The sequence below is a fragment of the Callorhinchus milii genome, unplaced genomic scaffold, assembly GCF_018977255.1.
Source record: "Callorhinchus milii isolate IMCB2004 unplaced genomic scaffold, IMCB_Cmil_1.0 Scaffold7, whole genome shotgun sequence".
NCBI classification, from domain to species: Eukaryota; Metazoa; Chordata; class Chondrichthyes; order Chimaeriformes; family Callorhinchidae; genus Callorhinchus; species Callorhinchus milii.
The window spans coordinates 17888346-17910306 of record NW_024704748.1 but is presented as its reverse complement, the minus strand read 5'-3'; the positions used below and the strand labels follow the sequence as shown (position 1 = coordinate 17910306).

The window sequence follows — 21961 nt, the reverse complement described above, 5'->3', positions numbered from 1 at the left end:
ACCAGCCTGATACAGTCAGATCCCATGCATGATATTTCTATAAAACTATAATTTCTCCCTTTGATAGCTCAATGGTGCAAGGTTTTATCAGAACCTCTGTGAATACTGCTCCATCACAACTAATAAGAAGCACAATTAATCAAATAATACAACATTCTGTACACCCATGTCCAGACAGACCCATCACAGAGCTCCATGTTAGGTCCTACCAATCCAGTGTTTAGACAATGCTACTTTTAAAGGGACACCCTCACTGAAATCATGATATGTAAAACTTTATGGCAAGGTTGGTAAATACGTGATGTGTTGGCACAAATATAACTTCAAACAGCTATTAGTCTTTTGAAGTGTCACAGCTTAACTTTTGAGGAAATGATCCTTTTTTTTGCACCTTAGCTTTTGCTTCCACTTGAGCTCCATTCTGAACCAAATGACGCACAACATCTGCTTGTCCTGCCCGGGCAGCCATGTGCAGTGCCGTCTCTCCTCTCTAATGACAGGACAGAGAAAAGAAGAAATGCAGACTGAATATGCAATCTTTTAAACTGTCTCAAACTGTTCTGCCAAGTCCAAAAACAAGAGAAATTCAGCCAATGATCTAGCTGGGCCTGATGATTTGTTCAATTTGTGTTCCTGTGGCTTCCAACTTTCACAAACACAGTGAAATAAACAAAAATATCCCACTCACCACGTTTGTTGTATTTGGTGATGCTCCATGTTGCATTAACTGTGTCACAATATTCACGTGTCCCATAAAGGCAGCAACATGAATAGGTGTAAGGCCCGACTGCAAAGAATAAAGTGGGTCACAAACATGTCACTGGCTAACATGGAATTTGTTTTTTTTAAAAAAGCAACCTATTATTCTTGATAATTCTTTTAAGTACAAAACACATATGGTACCTCAGTAACTGCCTGAATCGATGCTCCATGCTTTAACAAAAGATCCATTACTTTAATTCGGTTCTTCTTGCATGCTATATGAAGTGGGGTGAAACCATTCTGCAACACAGATTCAATATATAGTAAATAGTAAATTTGTTTCACTCATATTATTTAGAAAGTTAAAAGCCCATTTCTTTGACTAAAGCCTTTAGGCTTTTGCTCACAAGGCTATCTTTATAGTAGTAAAGAAATCGCTTACGGTCAGAAAATTCATATTTCACATTTACCATAAAAAGTACAATCTTTCCGTTCTAGCAACTGATCCACTTTGCGCAGCTTTAGAAAAACTGAATGAGAAACCACAGTCGGCAAAGTAATAGGGAAGATTTTCTGAAAATCTGTACAATTAGTCATGTTGATCCTGGACTCTGTGGTTTCTTGATCCAAAGATATGTTCAACTTTGTCCACTAACTGTGGCATGTGACAAACTGTCCTTTTATGTTACGATAATATGGACTTTCTCTCTCTAATCCTAAAGATATAATTTCCTTACTTATCCCCCCATTTCTTTTTCCACTGCACTCCTCCCAGTCCTCTAAATAAACTATTTAAAAATCCCAGTTATCACATGGATTTGCTGAAACAGAAACCTCAATGGTGAAAGTTCAACAGACTGTAACGCTTATGGGTCTCACTTAAAAGAGAATGTGGGATATTCTCGTAAATTGCCACTAGATGTCCTCCAAGCACCTTGTTAATGTTGCACAATTTTAACGAACACAAACTGAAGCAACACAAAAGCAACACAAAGGCAAAAAGCCCTCACAGGTATCTCCTGAAATCAAATCCTAAAATTAAAGCTTTACTGATGAATAATAGTGAGATTTATTCTTGCACTTTCAGAATATGTAATGCTTCTTGAGAATAAAAACGATTCCTCAATAACACCCAATTAATATTTACAGGGCTGTTACATGGATCCTTGTTGCCTTTCATTTCATTGTGCAAAGGATGAAACAGACACATAGGTGAGCAGCATCAACAAGTAATTTGACTCCATGTTACCATTTCCAACATTTCCAGAGAGAAACTTCAGGACCAGTCTAATTCTATTCTGATACTTTATAATCTTTTATGTCACGCTAAGTTATCTGTATTAAAGACTTTTTCATTCCATAGCTATCTGTGGGACATTGCTGTGCTCAAATTAGTTATCACATTCACCCACAAAACACCCAGTCATTCCACTTTACAATATATCCTGTGAAGCGCTTTGGAACATCCTCCTAATGTGAAAGACGCTATATAAAATAGACGGATTTTTAAAAATATATGATGTAATATATATTAAATATTTTCCCTCAAAATATACAATCAATTCACTTTACAGTGTATTCTGTGAAGCGCTTTGAGACATCTCGAAGACATGATAAGGCGCAATATCAAATGCAAGGATTATTAAGATTATTATTATTAATAATGGCTTATAAATACCCTTATGGTAGTTTATAAATATTAATTATTTTCTCCCTTCCTATCGTCCTGTATTTAAAAACTAACATCTCTTCATCCTGTGGCCTTGTGTCCGATTTACACAAAGACCTTATAGAGATCCCGAGTCTTTCTTTAATGAAAATCTAACTAGTCATTCTCGCAGTGATCTTTGCAGAATTTGGGATAATAGCCATAAACTGCCACTAGATGTCCTCAGCATTCCTTGCTCACGTTCTACAATTTTACTAACCAAACTGATACACAAAGACACAAAGCCCTCACAACGTTCAGCAGGAATCTCCTGAAATCAAATCCTGCTTAAAATTAAAGCTTTGCTGATGAACAAAATGTGCTAAGCAGTAGCCACTGAAATTCCTTCCATAAATTTTCTGAAACAAAAGGAACGCGCACAGAGGTTTAACTGCATGTCCTAAGCAGCCAGTTTTATTATTAGTAGCCCTCTATCAAACTATCAAAAGAATTATGGAAGCTAACACCCTTTGTTGCTTTTTGGAACAGTTTTGTTTAGTAGTGGATAGTGATGATATTGCTGTGGACTTTACAAGGTGATGTTGATTACTGAGTCCAACAGTATAAGATAAATGCATTAATACCCATATCTGAAACGGCCCTGGTACTAATCCAGGATTAAAAACTGTGAATATAAATGCATCTGCTTCTCAACAGCAGACGCTGTGAACCATCTTAAGGCAGGCTCATCAAGCATTTGTGTGATAAACTGTGGACATCACAAAAAAATGAACACAGAAGATATTGTTGGGAAATGTCTGATAAGAGACTCAGGAATGAGAAGGGGTGGTGGGTGGGGTGGGTGTGGGCGCGAGTAGCAGGAGGCTATTCCTGTTGGTTTGACTGTTTGTCCAGAGGTGCATTAACATGCTGCTTTCCAACAACTGTTTGGATGGGGTACAGGGTTATAGACTGGAGAGCTTAAAAAAAAATTGGAAGACACAATTCTGTACTGTTTAACATGCCATCTGACAAGGATCACAAAGAGTTAACCACATTCAGTGAAAGTAAGTGGCAAAGGTCTGGAATGAACTTGTGGTTCTTTGGAATTTTCTCCTTCTCCTAAGTGCTATCTGTCGTTGCTAGTCTTCCTCCTCCACCCAAAGAGAGATCAGAACCTCTTCAGAACCTCAGAACCTCTTCATGGTCCCTCCGCTCCTTAGTGTGAGCGCTGTGCCCAGGTTTTTTACTCTGACATAAACATTTCTTTCAAAACATTTGTCAATGGTTAATAGGCAATAAAATTCTACCTGCTTGCCGTTAAGATTTTCTTTCTAATAAAAGTCTTTTCCTCTAATAAAAGTCTTTTTGTTACGTGGTAACTTGGCAGAGTAGCCAAATGTCAACTTTTAATGCTCCATTTTAAAAAGAAACAGATTAACATCTACAACTGTAACACATGAAAGGACAACCATAATAAAACAGAATAAAACGGAACATGTTGCAGCAGCAAAATTCCTCCAGGTAGTAACTTTGGATGGCTTGCTGCCCAGAACACATTGCCTGTCTCCAATAAATGGAATGATGCAAGAGTCAACATTCATAGTACCCACCAGCGCTTTGGCATTTGGGTTGGCTTTCTTTTCCAAAAGGACCTTGGCAACCTTGTAGTGCCCACAGTGGGCAGCGACATGCAATGCTGTCAGATAGTCGTTTGTCACATCGTCAACAGGCACATCATGCTGAAGGAGCAGCTTCACCGAATTGAGGTGATCGCCTTGTGTAGCCATGTGCAGAGGAGACAACCCATTCTAACAGAGGATAAAACAAATGGTAAAGGTAAAGAGTCTTGTACACCACCGCCAGTTATACCAGGTCTCTTAAAATACATCTGCTTCAATGATCAAACATTATTATTCAGAAGAACTTGGTTCATAAAGCACAAGGATGGTTAATAAAATCCAAATAGTAGTTCATTTACAGGTTTAACAAGTTACATTGCCTGAATGAATTTCAGTTGATTCTTTAAAAAGCTTCCTTGACTTGGTGTAAATTTTTAGCACACTATATTGTACATTATGTAAACAGCCACCACCGATAACAACCTTTCCCCTCACTTTGGAGAGACCAGAGACGTATATCAGCACAAAGTAGAACGAAAGACAAGAGAAAGGAACACCAACAAATTCTAGAATACACTAGTCCACAATACTTTTGAAGCAAGTAGCATCTGTTCAGCACTTGAGCTGCTTTTTTTGTGAATTATTTAAGTGCCAACAGTTTTGATATGTGGTTTCAAGCAAAGACTTTGATGCTGGTTTGTTCAGAATGACATACTTTTGTTTTTGAAAGAATTGGGGCTCCTCGATCCAGCAACATTTCCACAACCTGTTCATGGCCACTCCTTCCTGCACAGTGTAGAGGTGTCAACCCATCCTGGAGAAGAAAACACGGTAAAATAATCAACTAAAAACGCGTCAGTTTAAACAATGTTACACTGATGTAAGAAAATGCTGTAAAAGAGCTCCAACTGGATGCAGCCCATATTTAAACAAACTACAATTTGGATTATTTTTCGCCCGCGAAACAAAATGCAGTCAATTCACTTTACAGTATATTCTATGAAGCGCTTTGAGCGTCTCGGCGATGTGATAAGGCGCGATATCAAATGCAAGGATTATTATTATTATAATGTATTAAGACTAACATGCTTAAGAAGTTTAAGGAGATTATAACTGAAAAGTGTTGTTTTTATTTGTTGAGATCTGCCCACCACTACTCTCTGGCTAACATTGTAATGCACCATACTAGAATATACATTGATATCGGTGTTATACGGCTTGCCACCAGATATTGTCGAACTATGTGTGAGCCCAATTCATTGCTATGGACTGATGCCATTTAAAAAACGTTAAATATCAGTTTGTCCCTGGTCTAAGAATTCACTTTGGTATCATTGGACAATATTTTCATGGTGTTATCGATGTTTGAATGTACTTTGTACTGAAACAAAGCTCAATTTATTCTTTCAATGGCCCATCACAAGTAAAGTGAATTTTTTCTGCCTTTATTGCTCCAATAAAGAAAATCCAAGAAATATATTTTTTAAAAAAGTATAACAGTGATCCAATAGATTCTCACAATAGGTTGCACTTCAGTTATCTGCTACTCTGTCACAGCCAGGCTGTGATTACTGCATTTTAGGAAGTCCTTTAAATATCTCTCTTTGTATACATTTAAAAACACACTTGCAGTTATTGGTTGCGGGTTTTCTTTTGATGACTGCCTTGTGCCCTTTACAAATCAGCCAAAAGGAACCATTTACTTACTGAAGATCTCCAGATCACTCTCACTATGATCCTATCCACACCGGCTGATTACTTGATGTGCTATCTGCAGTAGGAATTGCAAACTCACCCTTGTTTTGGCTTCAATCTGAGATCCTCGATCCAACAATAACTTCACCATGTTGGCATTCCCTCTCTTTGAGGCCACATGCAGTGGGGTAATATCATTCTGAAGAGAATATTGAATCAACATGAAAGACACATTTAATAGCAGTAATGCAATATCTCCTGTCTTACATGAAAGTTTCAAAGTCCGTATTTTACAAGTCACTGTCATATCACAATTCACAGGCATGTTGTAAAGCTGCAAAATGCAGATTTCACAGTCAAATTTTTTTTTGTCAATGATCGACTTTTCATAACCAGCCACACAAAAACAAAACAAAATCAATTAAATGTTAACAATATCCTCTTTGTTGTTTTTAAACGCTCCTATGATTTTCCAGAGCAAAATGCATTTTAAAATACAAGATAATTATTTAGCATTACAAGGCTATCATTTATTTACAATCATTTATTTAAGTCCATGGACATTACAAAACCTGCAACCCCAAAAATACACTGAATTAGAACCCTTTGGTGGATCATCTTTATTTGAAATCTTGGCCTTCAGTCAGAATAGGCTCGGGCATTATGTTTGTTGGGTGATAACCGAAAAAGATGCAACTTGAAAATCCCTAAGCAATGAGCTGGGGCACGCCTTTCAAACTAATGAAAATACCTCACAGCTTTTACAAGAGGAGAGGTAGTTTGTTTATTTGGATCAGATCCAGTTGTATTGTGAAATAAATTCTGGAAATATGCTAGCTTCTGCTGATCATTAATGTGAATTTCACTTTATTCTTTGAACACTCAAAGTACAGTACCAACAAAGTCCACAATGCTCTTCCCCATACTAATTGGTAAGTTCTCTATGCACATGATCAAATATTTGAGATTTATAAAGATGAGGTTTGTTCACATGTATTGTCAGTAACCAGTTGAGAGTATCTGTGATTCATTCAATTCAATTCATGCATTCTTAACATCTTTGCCCCATAGAAAGTGTGTTACTTTACAGGTTCCACATGTTTACTTTAATTATACAAACTTGCCTTCGACTTGTATAAATAGATCTATGGGTGAAATTCTTCTTGACCCTAAAAGTATTGCTGTTGTGAGCTTACAATTTGACGTTCTTATTATAAGCACGCATTGTTAAAATTGCTAACTTAGCAACAAGAGGAATGCCATCGCTGATTATCCTTAAGCTGGGTATTTGTCCTCTATTGAACTTATATTTTGAAAAGGGTTGGTTTGGATATCAGGTTGCTCACCCTGGGCTATGCGACAGTCTGAGGCCAAAGATCGGTCAAAGTGCTAACTAATATTGACTTATCAATGTAAATCCCTTATACCTATGTTAATGTGGTTGAATATACACCTAAATTGGTTGCATAACGTTTAGAAGCAGGAATGCAGATATACATCTGCAAAACACATTTTACAGGCTGTGCATCGTGGACCTAAAAGTTAGTAAAAACATGCAAAAAATGTGATGGAAACTGTAGAGGGTCATTGTGGGGCCGGGGAACAAGATACTGAGAGAAAAAACTGTAAAGCTGATTAGCAGAGCTGCTGCAGTTGACTGTGATGCATTGAATAGAATGTAGAAAAAATATCTAAAACAACTTACAAGCAAGAGAGTCTGCTTCCCAAGTTGAGACTAAATTCAACAAATTGTCAGAAATTCTCTGAAATGCTACATAGATACAAGTAAATCGACATCCAGGTGTAATCTGTTTGTATTGATGACTGTATGTATACTTATTGCTATAATCCACCTCATCTCGTGAGTTACATACGTGTTGAGGCCAAGAGAATGGGTGGCCAACTGGCTTTCAGTCATGTCAATCTAACCCAGGCACAAGGATGTGTGCCAATATTGTGGAATGAGTCTGATTCTCAGGTTTCCCCCTCTCTACCGTGCCACTCTGAACCCAGCACCAGATCGTATGTCATTCATGCAGGATGATCAAATTCGGACCTCTGCTATAGCATCTCAGTTGTGACTGTGGTAATTTTGTTGTTGTGGTACAGAGAAATCAAATATTTTCTCTTCCCCCATTGATAAATAACCTACTCTGTCACAACATCTGGTCCAATCTGTTTTACCACTCTACTTTTACGCAGGTTCACTTTAAATTTCATGCACTTTCATTCATCATCAGGATTTAAAAGTTTTGATTTGACTCTGAAATAGTTATGGAAACAATTCAACACCCCAGTCTCGCCTCCCTCCACATGTCTGTGGAAAGCACAAGAAAGATACCTCACATTTCTTGTAGTACCATCCACTGCCTGCATAGTTATTTAGATACACAGTATAAATGGGGGAGCAGTTTAGCTTGAAGGTGTTCTGCCTATTCCTTCTATTCTCTTCCTCTCAAGGTTCTGGTTTTCAATGATTCTGCGTGTGCACAGGCAACCCCCATTTTCACACTCACAGGGCACAATATTAATACTGGGAGATTCCAGGGTGTCGGAATGGAAGAAAGAAATCCTGTGCCTCCTCCCTGGGAATAGGCTAGGCAGCCTTCACCAAACCCAGTCATTTCATTCAATATAATCGGAGCGGTGAAGAATGTCAGTCTCAACCACATGTAACTCATGTTTTTGAGCTATTTATCAGAAGAGAACAATCCCGTTATTTCCATTTTCAATCGTACATGTAAAAAAGCAAAAATACAGAAGCAAGAAAAATTGCCCACGGTGCAGAGTATACAAGAGAGAGCTCGTTACGTGGGAAGACTGGAATCTTACCCTGGCTGTGAAATCTACAGCAGCACCTCGATTCAACAACAAAGTTGCTACGTTTATATTCCCGTAATGGGCAGCTATATGAAGCGGAGTAAAGCCACTCTGAAAGAAAAAGATTTTGAGATTCATTATACTGCTGTGTCTATTGTGCTTACCACCAACAGTTCAATTTAAAGCTTTCAGATCAAATCATTTTCGTCTCTTGCTGGTTAATCAAACCTTTACATTTAGCTCAATCCACTTAATGAAGTAATGCAACAGAAATGCTATTCTGCAGCACTACATCTACAGCCACAACACTCCACTTCCAATTTCAAGTTCAGCTTAGTTTTAAATTAGCTTTACATCCATTACATTTTTCTATTGCTTAGATTAGAGATCAGTAGCCAAATAAAAAAAAATTCTTGCATTTGATATAGCACTTATCATGTCATCAAAATGCCTCAAAGTGCTTCACGTTTTTTTTACTGTGAAGTGTAGTGACTGTGCCTCTTGTAGGCAAAATATTCATAGCATGACAATGATGCCTCGGATCCAAAGCTACATCTGTTGAGATGTATTGATTATTCTTTCTAAACTCATCACTCCATATCTGTGTGAACTTCATCCTTTTATAAACAACAAACAGTATTCAGTAGCTCTGTGATTGTTATCCATGATATATTGAACACAACATGAAACACCGTTAATTTAGGCCTACAGTGTCATAATCAGGTACCCTTTTATCTTTGCTCAACTGGGTGCCGACATGTGGAAACCGATCACCGTGCTGAAGAATATCCAAACCAGACAGAGTTCAAAGTGTATGCCACCTGCACAAGGATCCCTTCCTTCCCTGTATTTGGAATGGAAATGCTCACACTCTCCCTAGACAGATGCACCCTGCTTGCTGAATTCCGGGGTGTATAGATGAAGGTCGGCAAGAGCCAAGGCTTGGGGATCCCAGAGTGCGAGTTGAGGCTGGAGGTGAACCAATTCAAACCAAGGTTTATCAGTGGGCAACTAACATTGAAGTAGAGCAATGGTTACATTACCTGGGCTAGAGCTGGGCAGTAACATCTTAACTTCGACCACAGTTTAGTATTCCCTTTACTTTATACATCGCTCACCAAAGATCACTCTTGACAACCGAGTTGTAGACTTTTACTATTAATCTATGAAGGGGAATCTCTTTAAGGCTGCACTTAACAGATGTGATTGATGCTTTTGATGATCTTTTGTACAGTGGTTTGATAGTACCTCTTTGCATATTTTTGCTTTGTGAAAATTTCCAAGCAAAACCACAGCTATATGAACGTTATGAGGTTAGCTAACCTTTTGGACAAATAAACACTCCTCAGTGAATTGATATATATCTTATTTTGACAAGGAAACCCCACCACTGTGACACAAACCAACTCCATGGGACAAAGTTCATAACTCCAGGAGTTCTATAGATGTAAACATTTGTCACTGAGCTTCACATAGGTCAAATTTGAAAAGAAATCTTGGGCCCATGTGGTTTTATACTCTCACTCCAATATGGACACATGAAGAGTCAGCAGCTTGCAGTGCAACTAGTAATATTTGAAGCAAGATACAATGTTCAGTTACCAGATACAGGCAACTTGAGTGATTACCGTTAAACCTGTAACACAAGTCACTGTTTTAAGGCTTTTCTAAAATTGGTAAATATAGATACTGATTCATAAAACAGTGCAATTTTACACGAGTATGAATTGTATAACGTGCAGGGGAAGGGGGATGTGAGTCATACAGTGGATCTTTGAGTTTAACTCAAACTACAGTACATGCGAAAATGCATCACTTGACCTTGTGTGCAAGTATGCTTAAAGGGCATATGTCATCCCCGAAGGGTGTGAGCTGCTGGCACAATGTGACAAGTTGCCAAGAGAGGCTCAGGCTGTTCCATTTAAAGTGGTTGTCATCTGGCATGGCGATGAGCACAATGTGCAGCCAGCATCTGACATGTTCAGCTCCTTTTATGAGGCACCGCGATGACAACACTCAGCAGTGATATCAATATGTTCAGATATTTGCAAGTGTGATTTCCTGCTTGCAAGCCTGAAATAGAGGATCACACACACCCTTTAAGTGAGAGGGGAAAATACGTGTGAAGAACCCAAGTGTGTGGTGCAGTAGAAGTTTACATTGACGCTGAACTGACAAGTGTTCAGATACATTAAATTAACCTTCTTGGTCGCGGAGATTCTCTATTTTTAGTGTAAAACACATTTTTCAACACTAGTTTATTTCACAAAGCTGCAGTATTCACTGGATAAGGTTATACTAGGCGAAGTTACACTTGGCAGGTAGTTCATGTACAGTACTAGGTTAGTGCTAGAACATGCAACTAATAATCCAGGGCTCACACCATGAGTCCTGAAGGAACTTGATGCATTTGCAAATAGTCAGCAAGTCTCATAGCCATGCTTACTGTAAAGAAACCATGTTTTCAAAAGTGTGTTTTCACAAGGCTTTAAAGCCTCTTTTTGCTGACACTTGCAGGGTAAGTGTCATGCAGCAGCCTGAGGAGTCAATCCTGAATGCATACTGTGTCAGGGCTGTCTGCAGTTCTCAGCATGTGTGTTACATCAGACACTGTAACTGGATACAGTCTCCACTCACTTCTTGCGTACACAGTGAAACACATGTTCTAATCAAAACACATTCCAGAATATTTTGAGGCAGCATTTTTGTTGACACTAAAATAAAAGCTAAACCTAAAGTGGTCAATATTCTGTGACTAAAGCTCCCAGGTCCAACTGCAGAAAGCCCTGCTGCTCAAACTACTGTCTATACTCGGACATGCTAGTTTATATAAAGCCGTTAATTTTTAGAAGGAAAGCAAAGCCAGAAAAAGAGAGAGATGAAGCAGCAGCACACAGATTATGGAAGAGTGATGTGGTATATATACCTCTGTTGTTCTATTCACCATCATCTACGATAGCACATTGGGCAGCGAAGAGAAGAAAAAAATGAACGGTTAGTTCACCAACAGGTGACATGGACGCACAAGCTCTATGTTGGCGAATGACAGAAGGCAGTGATGTAAGCAAAATGGGCTGAGAGAGGACAAATAAACCAGAAAGAAAGAGAAGAGAAGAGAATTCAGGCCTCGGGACTAGAACGTACTAAATAGGAAAGATTCCTTGCAAACACAGTTTACGATACATTATCTGAAACATCCTCATGGCAGATGAAAAAAGTTTTAAGGAATTACTCATTACAAAAGTAATCATAAGCAAAACACACTTTCCTGCAATTTGAGGAGATTCACTTTGTTATTTCAGTGATTGGAATCAGATACAAAACCTACAGGGATTGACTGAGTTTCTTTGGTGTGTTTCTTCCTGATACACTCTTCATTCACCAGTGGAGAAGGCCATGTAAACATGACTACGGCAAGCTGCATGACAAGGGAGCAAGACCTACCTTTGACTCCACATCTGCATTATGATCATTCTGCAGAAGCAACGCTGCAGCTTTGGTGTCATCTTTGCGGGCCGCAATGTGTAACGCTGGGAGCCTAACTTTTCCTTTTGTATCATTTTCCAGCAACAGTGATACCACTTGATCGTGGCCTTGCTGCAGGGCTACAGCTAGTGGTGTGAATCCATCCTTTATAAAAGAAAGGTGCGCAATTACCAATACTGTTGATACAAACTCTCTGGCTTGAATCGTGCTGCAAGTCAATAGTATTATGATGATCATTAAAACACGACTATTATTATTTTCATTTCTTTACTTAAAGCAATTGATACAAAGGAACAGAACAGCTCCTTCACTTCAGGCAGCTGGTGTGTCAAACACAAGAGGTCATGTGAATATTTTGTTCAGCTTAAGTGTACATTTTTAAACAGAGCGCAATGCCCCTATTAAACAGACTACCAGTTGTTTTTACATGTGTTTTAGAATTCAGGTAAATAATATGGTTGTGTAGCTTTAATATCTTTTTATATACTAACTAGTCCACTGAAGGGCAGACACTGAAATAACCTGATTACGATTCTTAATTTATTTTTAACTGGGAAACAGTATTTTTTTAAAAAAATGAATTGCATTTTGCACTCAGTAAAAATGGTATGCATGCCTCCGAATTGTGTACCCAAGTAAGTCTGAACTAGGAAATATTATTTCCTCATATAAGTGGAATACATTGCACAAAATGTCTGTGAAATGTGGAGGAAAGACTTCAAAGAAAATTGTTGTGTAAATATGCTTTAAAGTCCACTTCAGATCCAAGTCAGTCAGTCTTACTTTAAAACAATGTGCAAAAGACTTCACTGTACTCAAGTTGATCATAGAATTAATCTGGTCTGAGGTAGTTACCTACCTACCACTACCTACCCGCCCGTACCCTCCGTTCCTCTGGCTCCGGTCTGCTCCACATCCCCCGCCCCAACCGCCCTACTATCGGTGGCCGGGCCTTCAGCCTCTCAGCCCCTAGGCTCTGGAACTCCATCCCCCAGTGCCTTCGCCTTGCCTCCTCCCTTTCCTCCTTCAAGGCCGGTCTCAAGACCTTTCTCTTTGACCGTGCCTTCAGCTCCCCTCTCGACTCTCTACCCCCTCCTCGCTCCCTCCCTTCCCTCCCCTCACCCTGACCATTTCCCCCCTGCTCGGGTCCTGACCCAACTGTACAGCGCCTTGGGACGTCCTCCCGACATGAAAGGCGCTCAATAAATGGAATCTTGTTGTTGTTGTTGTTGTTGTAGTTAAAGAAGATCTTGGCTGGAAAATCATTTTGATCATTGTGATCATGAGTACAAATGTAACAATTATTGTTATTGTAACTAAGGCACCATGGTTTAATAAAGGCATGGTGAGGGTATCGCAATCAAAGGGCTTCATAGCTGCTACGTAGACAATAAAGGGAGCTGAGCCTGAAGCTCTAAAGCTGAGCTGTCCGTAGAAGGGAGCAATTTTCGAGACTGAAAGAAAAAATATATCACGATATCAGCAATCTAAGAGTCTGAGAACAGTGAACTGGACATCAGAGATTCAGGGATGAGTGGACTAGACATCAAACATCAAACACTCAGAAAGAAGTGGAGTAGAGATCTGAAACTTGGGAGCAGTGGGGTATTCATCAAAGAGGATTGGACTAGACATCAGGGAGGAATGGACTAGACATCAGAATCCCAGGGAGTAGTGGAGTAAGAGATTTGAGACTCGCAGCAATGTAGTAGAGGACTGGACAAGACGTCAGATTCAGGGAGAAGTGGATGAGAAATCAGTGACTCCAGAAGCAGTACTGTTTTACTTTGATGTTTCTGAGTTTTGCCATTACCAATGCGGAATGTCCTAGTCAAACCCAAACATTTTACTGCTTTCTCTGAAAGATACACTGCGCAGTTTTAACTACATGAGTTGTGTCATTTATGAAGAACATGAAATTATCTGAGTCTTCTATAAAATAGATTTGATAACTATTATGTTGGAGGGTGATGAACATGAAAGCAGTTAAACCCATCCTTACACTGGCATATTTATAGCAATATTTCTGATCTACGCGAGTTGTTAGCAAGTCTCAATTTTGCATACAATCTGTTTGGTGAAATGAGAGACAATAGCGACACATTACCTTTGTAACCAATCACTTGCTATGTGATATGATAGATTTGGTGAGTCTGGTAGAATTTAGCTAGTGCATCTTTCCACTTACACAACTTGTATAATACTGCTTAAAAAGATAAAGTTAACAACATTTCCAATTACTTTTTTTTGAAATTCAAAAGATTGCAGCTTTACTGGTCCCAAAATACTACAGTTAACAAAGCAGGAACATCTTTATTTTAGCAACTTTATTAATGCTCAGCATTATAGTTGAGGAATGTGCGATAGTGAATGTCTTATGATAAGACACCAAGGTAACAACATCAAGAGCTTAGGAGCCAAACACCCAGCTTCATTAGAAGAGACAGCAAAGGCAGCACTTTAACAGACTTGGCAGAACATTAAAATGACACAATTGTGGAAGAATTTGCAAAACATTTTCTTGGTTATTAATTTTTAAGTTTCAGCGACTTAATAGTTTTGTTCTCCATTCTAAATAGTACAGAATAAATTATCTTCCTTCTGACCACATTACAATGTCTAACTCAACCAGATCTCAGAACACATAACTCTTCAATAATGCTTAGAAATTGCAAAAATATATTCCAGCTACTGTCTGTGTGCTTTTAAATCACACCTAAATAATATCAGTAAAAGAACCATGTTTTCACTATAGACAGAAAGAATAATAAACTGAATTACCTCAGTTGCAATACTTTGACTTGCACCATTGTCCAGCAGGAACTTTACAACTTCAAGATGGTTCTCCTGTGCTGCCATATACAAAGGAGTGAAGCCATTCTGCAAAATATAAAAATCATACTCTTTCAAATCATCTCTTTTCAAAGCTTAAACCTTTGATTTCAGAGAGTTCAACACCAGTTACCCATGCAAAGATCTTCCCCTAATTCTTACAAAGAGAAAGGGCCAAGTTTAAAACTAATTGAAGGGTCAAAAATGCAAATGGCTTATATATGTTAATAAGCCCGGTTGTCTCAGCTGTCATCCAGTGCAATATTGAGGGGAAGGTTGCTTTATTCAAGATACCGTACTATTTTTCAGATTAAAAGTGTAACTGCGATCCCATTTGCTGTTCTAGTCAATCAGGTGGATATTACCAAACCTAAGCGATTATTTTAAAGATTTATGGTGGGGGGAGAGGGTGGGGGGGTGGCTGGCAAGAGTGGAAGAAACAACTATCCACTGACATGACATAGACAAGGGAAAACATGACATTTTTTAATTAAGAAGGGAACAGTTAAAGATCCAAAAAACCTGCACAAAACCACAACCCACAATGCACATCCCATAAATTATTAGGATTTTTGGATACCACAGAGAAGAAAACAAAATAGCACAAAGACTATAATAAATATGAGAGAGGATTACAGACTGTCTCAGAAACTACCCTGCCTGACCAGGGAATGATGATCTTTTAAGGAGGGGAGAGTTTGCAGGTGGTCGGGGGGTGGTGGGGGGATGAGTGTGGTTCTGGGGGTGTAAGAGCGGACATGTGTGCGTGTGTGTGGTGAGGGAGGGTGTGAGGAGCTTATCTAGTTATATTGAGACTTGCAAAATACTGGTTAGACTCGCCTCAAGAGGACTTGGCTTTGATTCGTAGGAAACTTTGTTTTGATTTGGTGTGACTACTTTTGACTCTTGTTAAAACAAAGAGTTTGAACACTATGACAGAAAAGGAGAGATGTGGGCTGCTGTTGGAATCCAGGGTCAGTGAGTTTCTGGGTGGAGTACACAAGTAAACATGTCAGTAAATACTAACATTGGACACCAGATAGTAATGAAACCTAATAATGTCATTCATGGACAAATGCAGAGCTCTGCTTCTTGTTGATGAAGCAATGCTGGGTTAAATATAATGGGTTTATTTTAAGTTAAATTGTAAAGCAATGGGTTATTCAGACGGGGCCTGCTTTGCTACAAGTGACCATTGAAGCTAAGACTAAAACTACATTTAAGAGGGAAATTTGGATTTGAATAGAAACAATATGATAGCTCAGAGGGAAAGAGGAGGGAGTTGAGATTAGGAAAGACACATCCAGCAAGGAAGCTAGCATCAGTATAGAATTGAAAGGGCTGAATGGCCTCCTTTTGTGGTGTAGTTTCTTTGAGTTCAAAGTTTTTATGTGATTTGTTGTGAACAAATTGGAGAACTTAACTTAAGGGGCTGTTTATAGATATTCTGAGTGCCCAATATTTTATCCTAACTTCATAATACAATGTTCAAGCCAGCTACTTTTAAGAGTTCTTTGTTTCATAAGTAAATTATTTGGCATTTTCACAGCATTCTTTATTTCCCAAGGCTTTAGACAGCAGCACCTGGAAGAGCAAGCAGGTGAGCTCCATTCAGGTCTGCCCTGTAACCATATACCAGGCCTGTGAATCGAGCTCAGGGGGAATTCACGCTGAATTTCCTCTCCTGTTATGGAGAAGCCTCTGGCATCCACCCAGATTCGCTCCTCAACAGCAAGGCTAAAATTAGCGAACAGTTCAAGATGTAAAGGCATTAAGTTTCTGAGCAGCTCAGTTCGTATTTATTCATCAACATTTATTCATCACCTCACTTTTGATGAACTAGTAATGAATGAAAAAGCTCAGGTGAAATTTGATCAAAGTAGAGTTTTTAGATCTCTGCTGTTGCAACTGATGGATTCATGAACACAAATAGTTTTCACCAGTTGGCACAGTTGGAAGGACAGCAAGAAACAGCACCAACCAAGGTGGGGCTCCCTGCTGCTAGATGAGAGATGTATATGGGACAAAGATACCAGAAAGTTCAGGTAGGATTGAGATTTTAGTACGTTATGAATATAAGACATTTAATGGGGAAGGGCAAATCTAAGTGGTACTTTCTGTTTACAGTCCTGTGCACCGTCTAGTTTATAGAAGAATAAAACTGTTTTTAAATGAATATTGTATTTGCCTTAAGGAGTTGTTATCTTTCATATATTTGTATAACTTCTTGGATGCTAGGCAGCTCTGGTAATTTATGGAGGGAAGTCATGTATATCCTGGAACAATTTATTTCAGCACAAAGTGGATGCTTTGCAGGTTGGACAAGCATAGTTTGCCAGTGAGTAATCAACAACACCCGGCTAGTACTTTCCTGACTTCAATCAACTTGTGTGGCACTAAATTGTACAGACCGGAAAGCAACCATTACAATTCAAAGTCTACCCCGAGTTGGTTACTGACCTCAGCCAGGTCACAGTAGGGTTCTATCCCTCTGGGATAGAGAGGGGAAAAATAAACCCTGATTCTTTTTCCTGATCACTATTCAGTGACCCCTGCTGGAAAGTGTATGTGTAACATTTCACATTAATATTAACAGGATTAGAAAAATAAAGGTTCAACCCCATCAATATAAATAATATGAAAATGTATCATCGTGATGTTATCATGATGAAGTGATGTGCAGTTCTTCACTCTCGAAAAAAAAGAAAGTCTTGCAGAGTCAAAAAGACAAAACCATTTAAAGCATTTCCCAAGAAATATTAGTTCCTGCAGTAGCACAGCTTTTGGAAATATAATTTTTCAAATGCAGCACTTCCAGTTCCCATCTTTTAAGTAAGATACATATTATATGTAGAAGACTAAAACATTACAAATGAGTACAAGATATTTTTAATACAACAGCATTACAGTAAATTAACGATGAAATTGCATAAGAAACCATTCACTGTTGAATTAAGGATATTGAATTAAGAACCTCATCTAACTATGTAGGTCGAATGCACATCATTCTATGAGTCAAGGACCGAGCCTTCAGCTCCCCTCTCGACTCTCTTCCCCCTCCTCGCTCCCTCCCTTCCCTCCCCTCACCCTGACCATTTCCCCCCTCCTCGCTCCCTCCCCTCCCCTGACCATTTCCCCCCTGCTCGGGTCATGACCCAACTGTGCAGCGCCTTGGGACGTCCTCCTGACGTGAAAGGCGCTTTATAAATGGAATCTTGTTGTTGTTGTTGTTGTTGTCGAAATCACATCATTCTATGAGTCAAGGACTCAAAGGTGTTTGAGTGAAAGCTAAACTGTAACCCTGATAATATAATCTCTATGCACAGAGCATGGATGGCACTGCCACCTGTTCATATTGCTTTATTTTCATCCAAAACAGGTTTTCATTGGTTAACAAGGTTATATTATGTAGATTGTGAATATATGTAAATTATTCAATCATAAGCCTTTGGCCTCATTTAAAAATCCATTGCTCTAAAGTACTGTTGCACTGCTGTTCCTTGTCATTATGCATTCAGACCATGTAACAATGCAGTTAGTAAGACACTGTCAAACTCATCTGAAGATCAAGGGTGACATACTTCTACTCTATTTCTTTAAAAAAAACAAATGTTATTTGTTGTACAACTGCAAATAAGATTAATTTTAGAATTGGCGTATTCATCAACATGAGCTAGTTTATGCATCTTAAATGAACGAAAAGGTAAGTATATCCAAATAGCATTTCTACATAGAACATCATATTTTAAATCCATGCAAATTTAGATTTATTTTATTCAAATATTTTATCTTTTAACTCTGAATTACTCATATAACGCTTGCCTGCAATAATACAACTTATTCTTATTTTGCTTTTGGTACAAAGTAACAGTCTGAGCAACTAATGTACAATCGATGAGCAATTGCCAAGAATTGCCACCCCAGCTCTGGACTCTGCCAAAGAACACATAAGCTCAAACCAAGAGAGATTTATTTCTAGGAAATATTTCTCTGTTGTTGATTCTACTGTGGTAATGCACTCAATATCATAACATCACAAAAAAATCATCCTCCGACAGAAACAAAAAAAAAAAAATTCATTAAGACAACATTTTCTCAGAAAACAGATGGCAATTTGCAGCCCTAGTTTAAAAATAGTAAACCCCCTCGCTCCTTCACAATAAGAGATGAACTATAGAATATTGCAATTTCAAACATAAAATCTGCAGAATTCCTTAAGGCATTGCTCACCTTAATCATTATAAGGAATGCTTCTAGAAATGTAACTTTTCTCAGCACAGCATTGCATTTAAATTTGAATATCTAGAAGCTATCCGAACAAAGACCTTTGATCAAATTAAAATCTTACCTGGGACTGTGCGTTGATATTTGCTCCATTTGTTACCAACACTTTTACAACTTCTGCTTGTCCAGCTAAGGATGCGATGTGCAATGCAGTATTTCCTTTCTAAAACCAAAAATATACATGCAATCAATTAAGGAAAAAGATTTAATGAAATAATATTTGTAATTACTCTTCATATTTCCCTCTCTTTTTAATGTTTGCATTTATCAAGACTTAGTCTCGATGGAATTTCAGAGCTCAGAACCTTAGAATCGAACACCAATAATAAACTTGAAGGAAGACTGAATGAAGCATCATCTCTTTTCCCTGTTATCTGGATTCTTGGAGTAAACACTACTATGGTACAAACCAGGTTGTTGACCAGAGCCTTATTTTAAAAATAACAGTTATTAATTTTATTTCCATTACGTGACTAAACTACAAATTGAGTAATGCTCTGATTTTAGATTTTTAGACATGGAGTATCAAAATAAAGTTTAAAAATGAACAATTATAAAGTATCAAAGAACGAGTATTGACGGAGTGATTTAAACTTTCATGTTAAAATCAATTTCAGTTGTAAGATGAAAAGTACATACAGTATAAATTCACATGAAACTTCTCAAGGCTCAGAATACACAACATTTTAGACAAGCCTCAAAATTTGACTGGCTGCACATCCGCAGTTACCAATCATGGCTCAAAGTCAATAAGTCGTCAAAGTTCAACCTGTCTAAAGATTCATCAAGAAACTCATTGTAAAAAATAGCTTAGGTTTCTTCCAACACAAGAAAAATACATGATTCCTCTCACCTGCTTAAAGGATACCTTTGGGGTGAAGAAAGTTTTATAATAGATTCAATGTGATAATTTTTCTTATTCTTTCTGAGCTTGACTGTGAATATGTTGAGTGTCATAATTGAGCTTGAAATGTACAGTGTACAACTGATGCAATCCATTGGATTTTCAAACAATCATTTGGATTGCTGACCCCACATTCCTATACACATGCTAAGCCAGGAAAGGCACAGAGTTATTGTTGCGTGTTAGTGGGTGGCTAGTCAACTTCCTGCAGTGCTAATAGAGCTGGATGATAACAAGCAGAATAAGCAGTTCAGCTTCTTGCCAAAGTATGTTATCCAGGAATTAGGTAAGTTAACCTTTCAAAGGTTGCCCCATCAATTTCTGTTGCTCTATCAATTAATAATCCACACAGCCAAAACAACTTTAAATATTCTAACAGTAAGAGGATAGTCAGTGAAGACGATGAAACCCTAAGGGGCCCAAGGGCTGAAAAAGAGAATGGACAGGAGATAGCATATTGGTTCTGAGTTTACTTAAACTGTTAGTTCACTCTTGGCTTCAAAGATCCAATTTTTCACCTCCTTCCATACTGTCTTGAAGATGAACAACAGATGTTCCCTGTGAGACATCTCCTTTCAAAATTGAAGAGCCCTAACTTGTCTAGTCACTTTATGACCTTTGGATATCTTCCCATTTCTGTTAATTTTAATGTTTTAATGTTCCGACTGATCTATTTCAAAGCATTTTGGTTTAATCTTCCCTTTCTGCAATTCGGGGGTCTCAACAACATCTCAGTGCTTCTTACCGTTCCTCTTTGGTGAAAATACTTGCAGGCCAAAATGCCAAGGAATAATTTGCAACCACTGTTACACCAGGACAGAAAGAATGGGAGTGAAATAAAATCCAGTAAATGGCCCTGTGTTCCAAGACGTTCCTAGAAACTGAACTGTTCAAGGAAATGATCAGGGTAGCTGATGGCGTTTTGCAGTTGTTTATTGCTTCAGTAGTGTTGCTGGCTGACTCACAACATGCAATGGGTTTGGTGTGAGCAGAAACATTTAAGTATTATTGAGGTATATCTTGCAGCCACTTATACTAATTAAGTTATATTCCTTTCAGAGATGATTAGTCATACTCCAAAGCCTTTGGAACCTCGTCTCTTGGTCTATTGTTGCTTTAAACTTCTCAAAAAATCCTTAACCCATTTCCTACTGCAGCTCATGTTCCAGAGCAGGAAGTGGGTTCACTTCTGTAAAATGGAATGCAATATGCAAATCATAACTATATCACATGTTTCTTCCAAAGCACATGGACAGCTAATTCTGAGCCAAGGAGCATTAGCCTAGCATTAAAAGAAGCTGAAGTCATATATGTTGTTGAGGTGGCAAATCTGTGTTCAGTGAAGCTATGGTTCAATTAGTTCCTATTGCATTATTCAGCAGCACTTAGCAAAATGAGCCAAAGGTGCATAAAGGATTTCGATAAGCAGCCCAAAATTATAGGTCCTTTTCCTGCAAGATATACAAGGTGAAAACTTCCATTTACAGATAGAAAATCATTACCCTGATCCCCTTGAATTGACTGTGACATTTTGACAGACGTCTGTATGGGGAGGAGGGCAGGGCAGAGGGGGGAGTGAGGGCTGAGGTATGTGACGTGCAGCTGATGAACATGGCCTAAGATGAGAGAAGCACACTGCTACTGTTGGAATCCTTTGTTTTGGGGTTTTGCACCCATTTTCCTCATGGAAACATAGAATTTGTTTGCATAGAAGAAAGAGTTCTTTTTTCATTAATCCCGAATGGGAAACACTGAGGATTTGCTCCAGCTCAGGTTGCTTGGTTTAATTGGATACCTGGAAACCCCTTTGCCTTTTATAGACCATTACCACAATTCTGTACTTCAAGCGAATGCTAACTACTGCATCCAGTGACATCATGTAATTGCTCGCGCAGTTTACAGGCACACATGCACATCTCAAATATTACGAGGATGTCACAAATTGGAAAATACCAATACAAGAATCCT

At 38.5% G+C, this 21961-nt stretch overlaps 1 protein-coding gene across 8 annotated transcripts in view; it reads right to left on the bottom strand.

The window, feature by feature from the left end:
- Positions 1-21961, bottom strand: part of ank3b (ankyrin 3b) — a 147909-nt gene that overhangs the window by 68720 nt on the left and 57228 nt on the right. For 7 of the 8 annotated variants that reach the window (XM_007897115.2, XM_007897079.2, XM_007897097.2 and 4 more), the window contains exons 4-14: positions 19154-19252; positions 14755-14853; positions 11932-12117; positions 11414-11437; positions 8500-8598; positions 5768-5866; positions 4688-4786; positions 3964-4161; positions 904-1002; positions 689-787; positions 392-490 (exon numbers count right to left, since the gene is read on the bottom strand). In XM_007897115.2, the coding sequence (XP_007895306.2) occupies positions 392-490; positions 689-787; positions 904-1002; positions 3964-4161; positions 4688-4786; positions 5768-5866; positions 8500-8598; positions 11414-11437; positions 11932-12117; positions 14755-14853; positions 19154-19252 (1200 nt within the window). The remainder of the gene's footprint in view (positions 1-391; positions 491-688; positions 788-903; positions 1003-3963; positions 4162-4687; positions 4787-5767; positions 5867-8499; positions 8599-11413; positions 11438-11931; positions 12118-14754; positions 14854-19153; positions 19253-21961) is intronic. The other variant, XM_007897113.2, reaches the window with a different exon arrangement.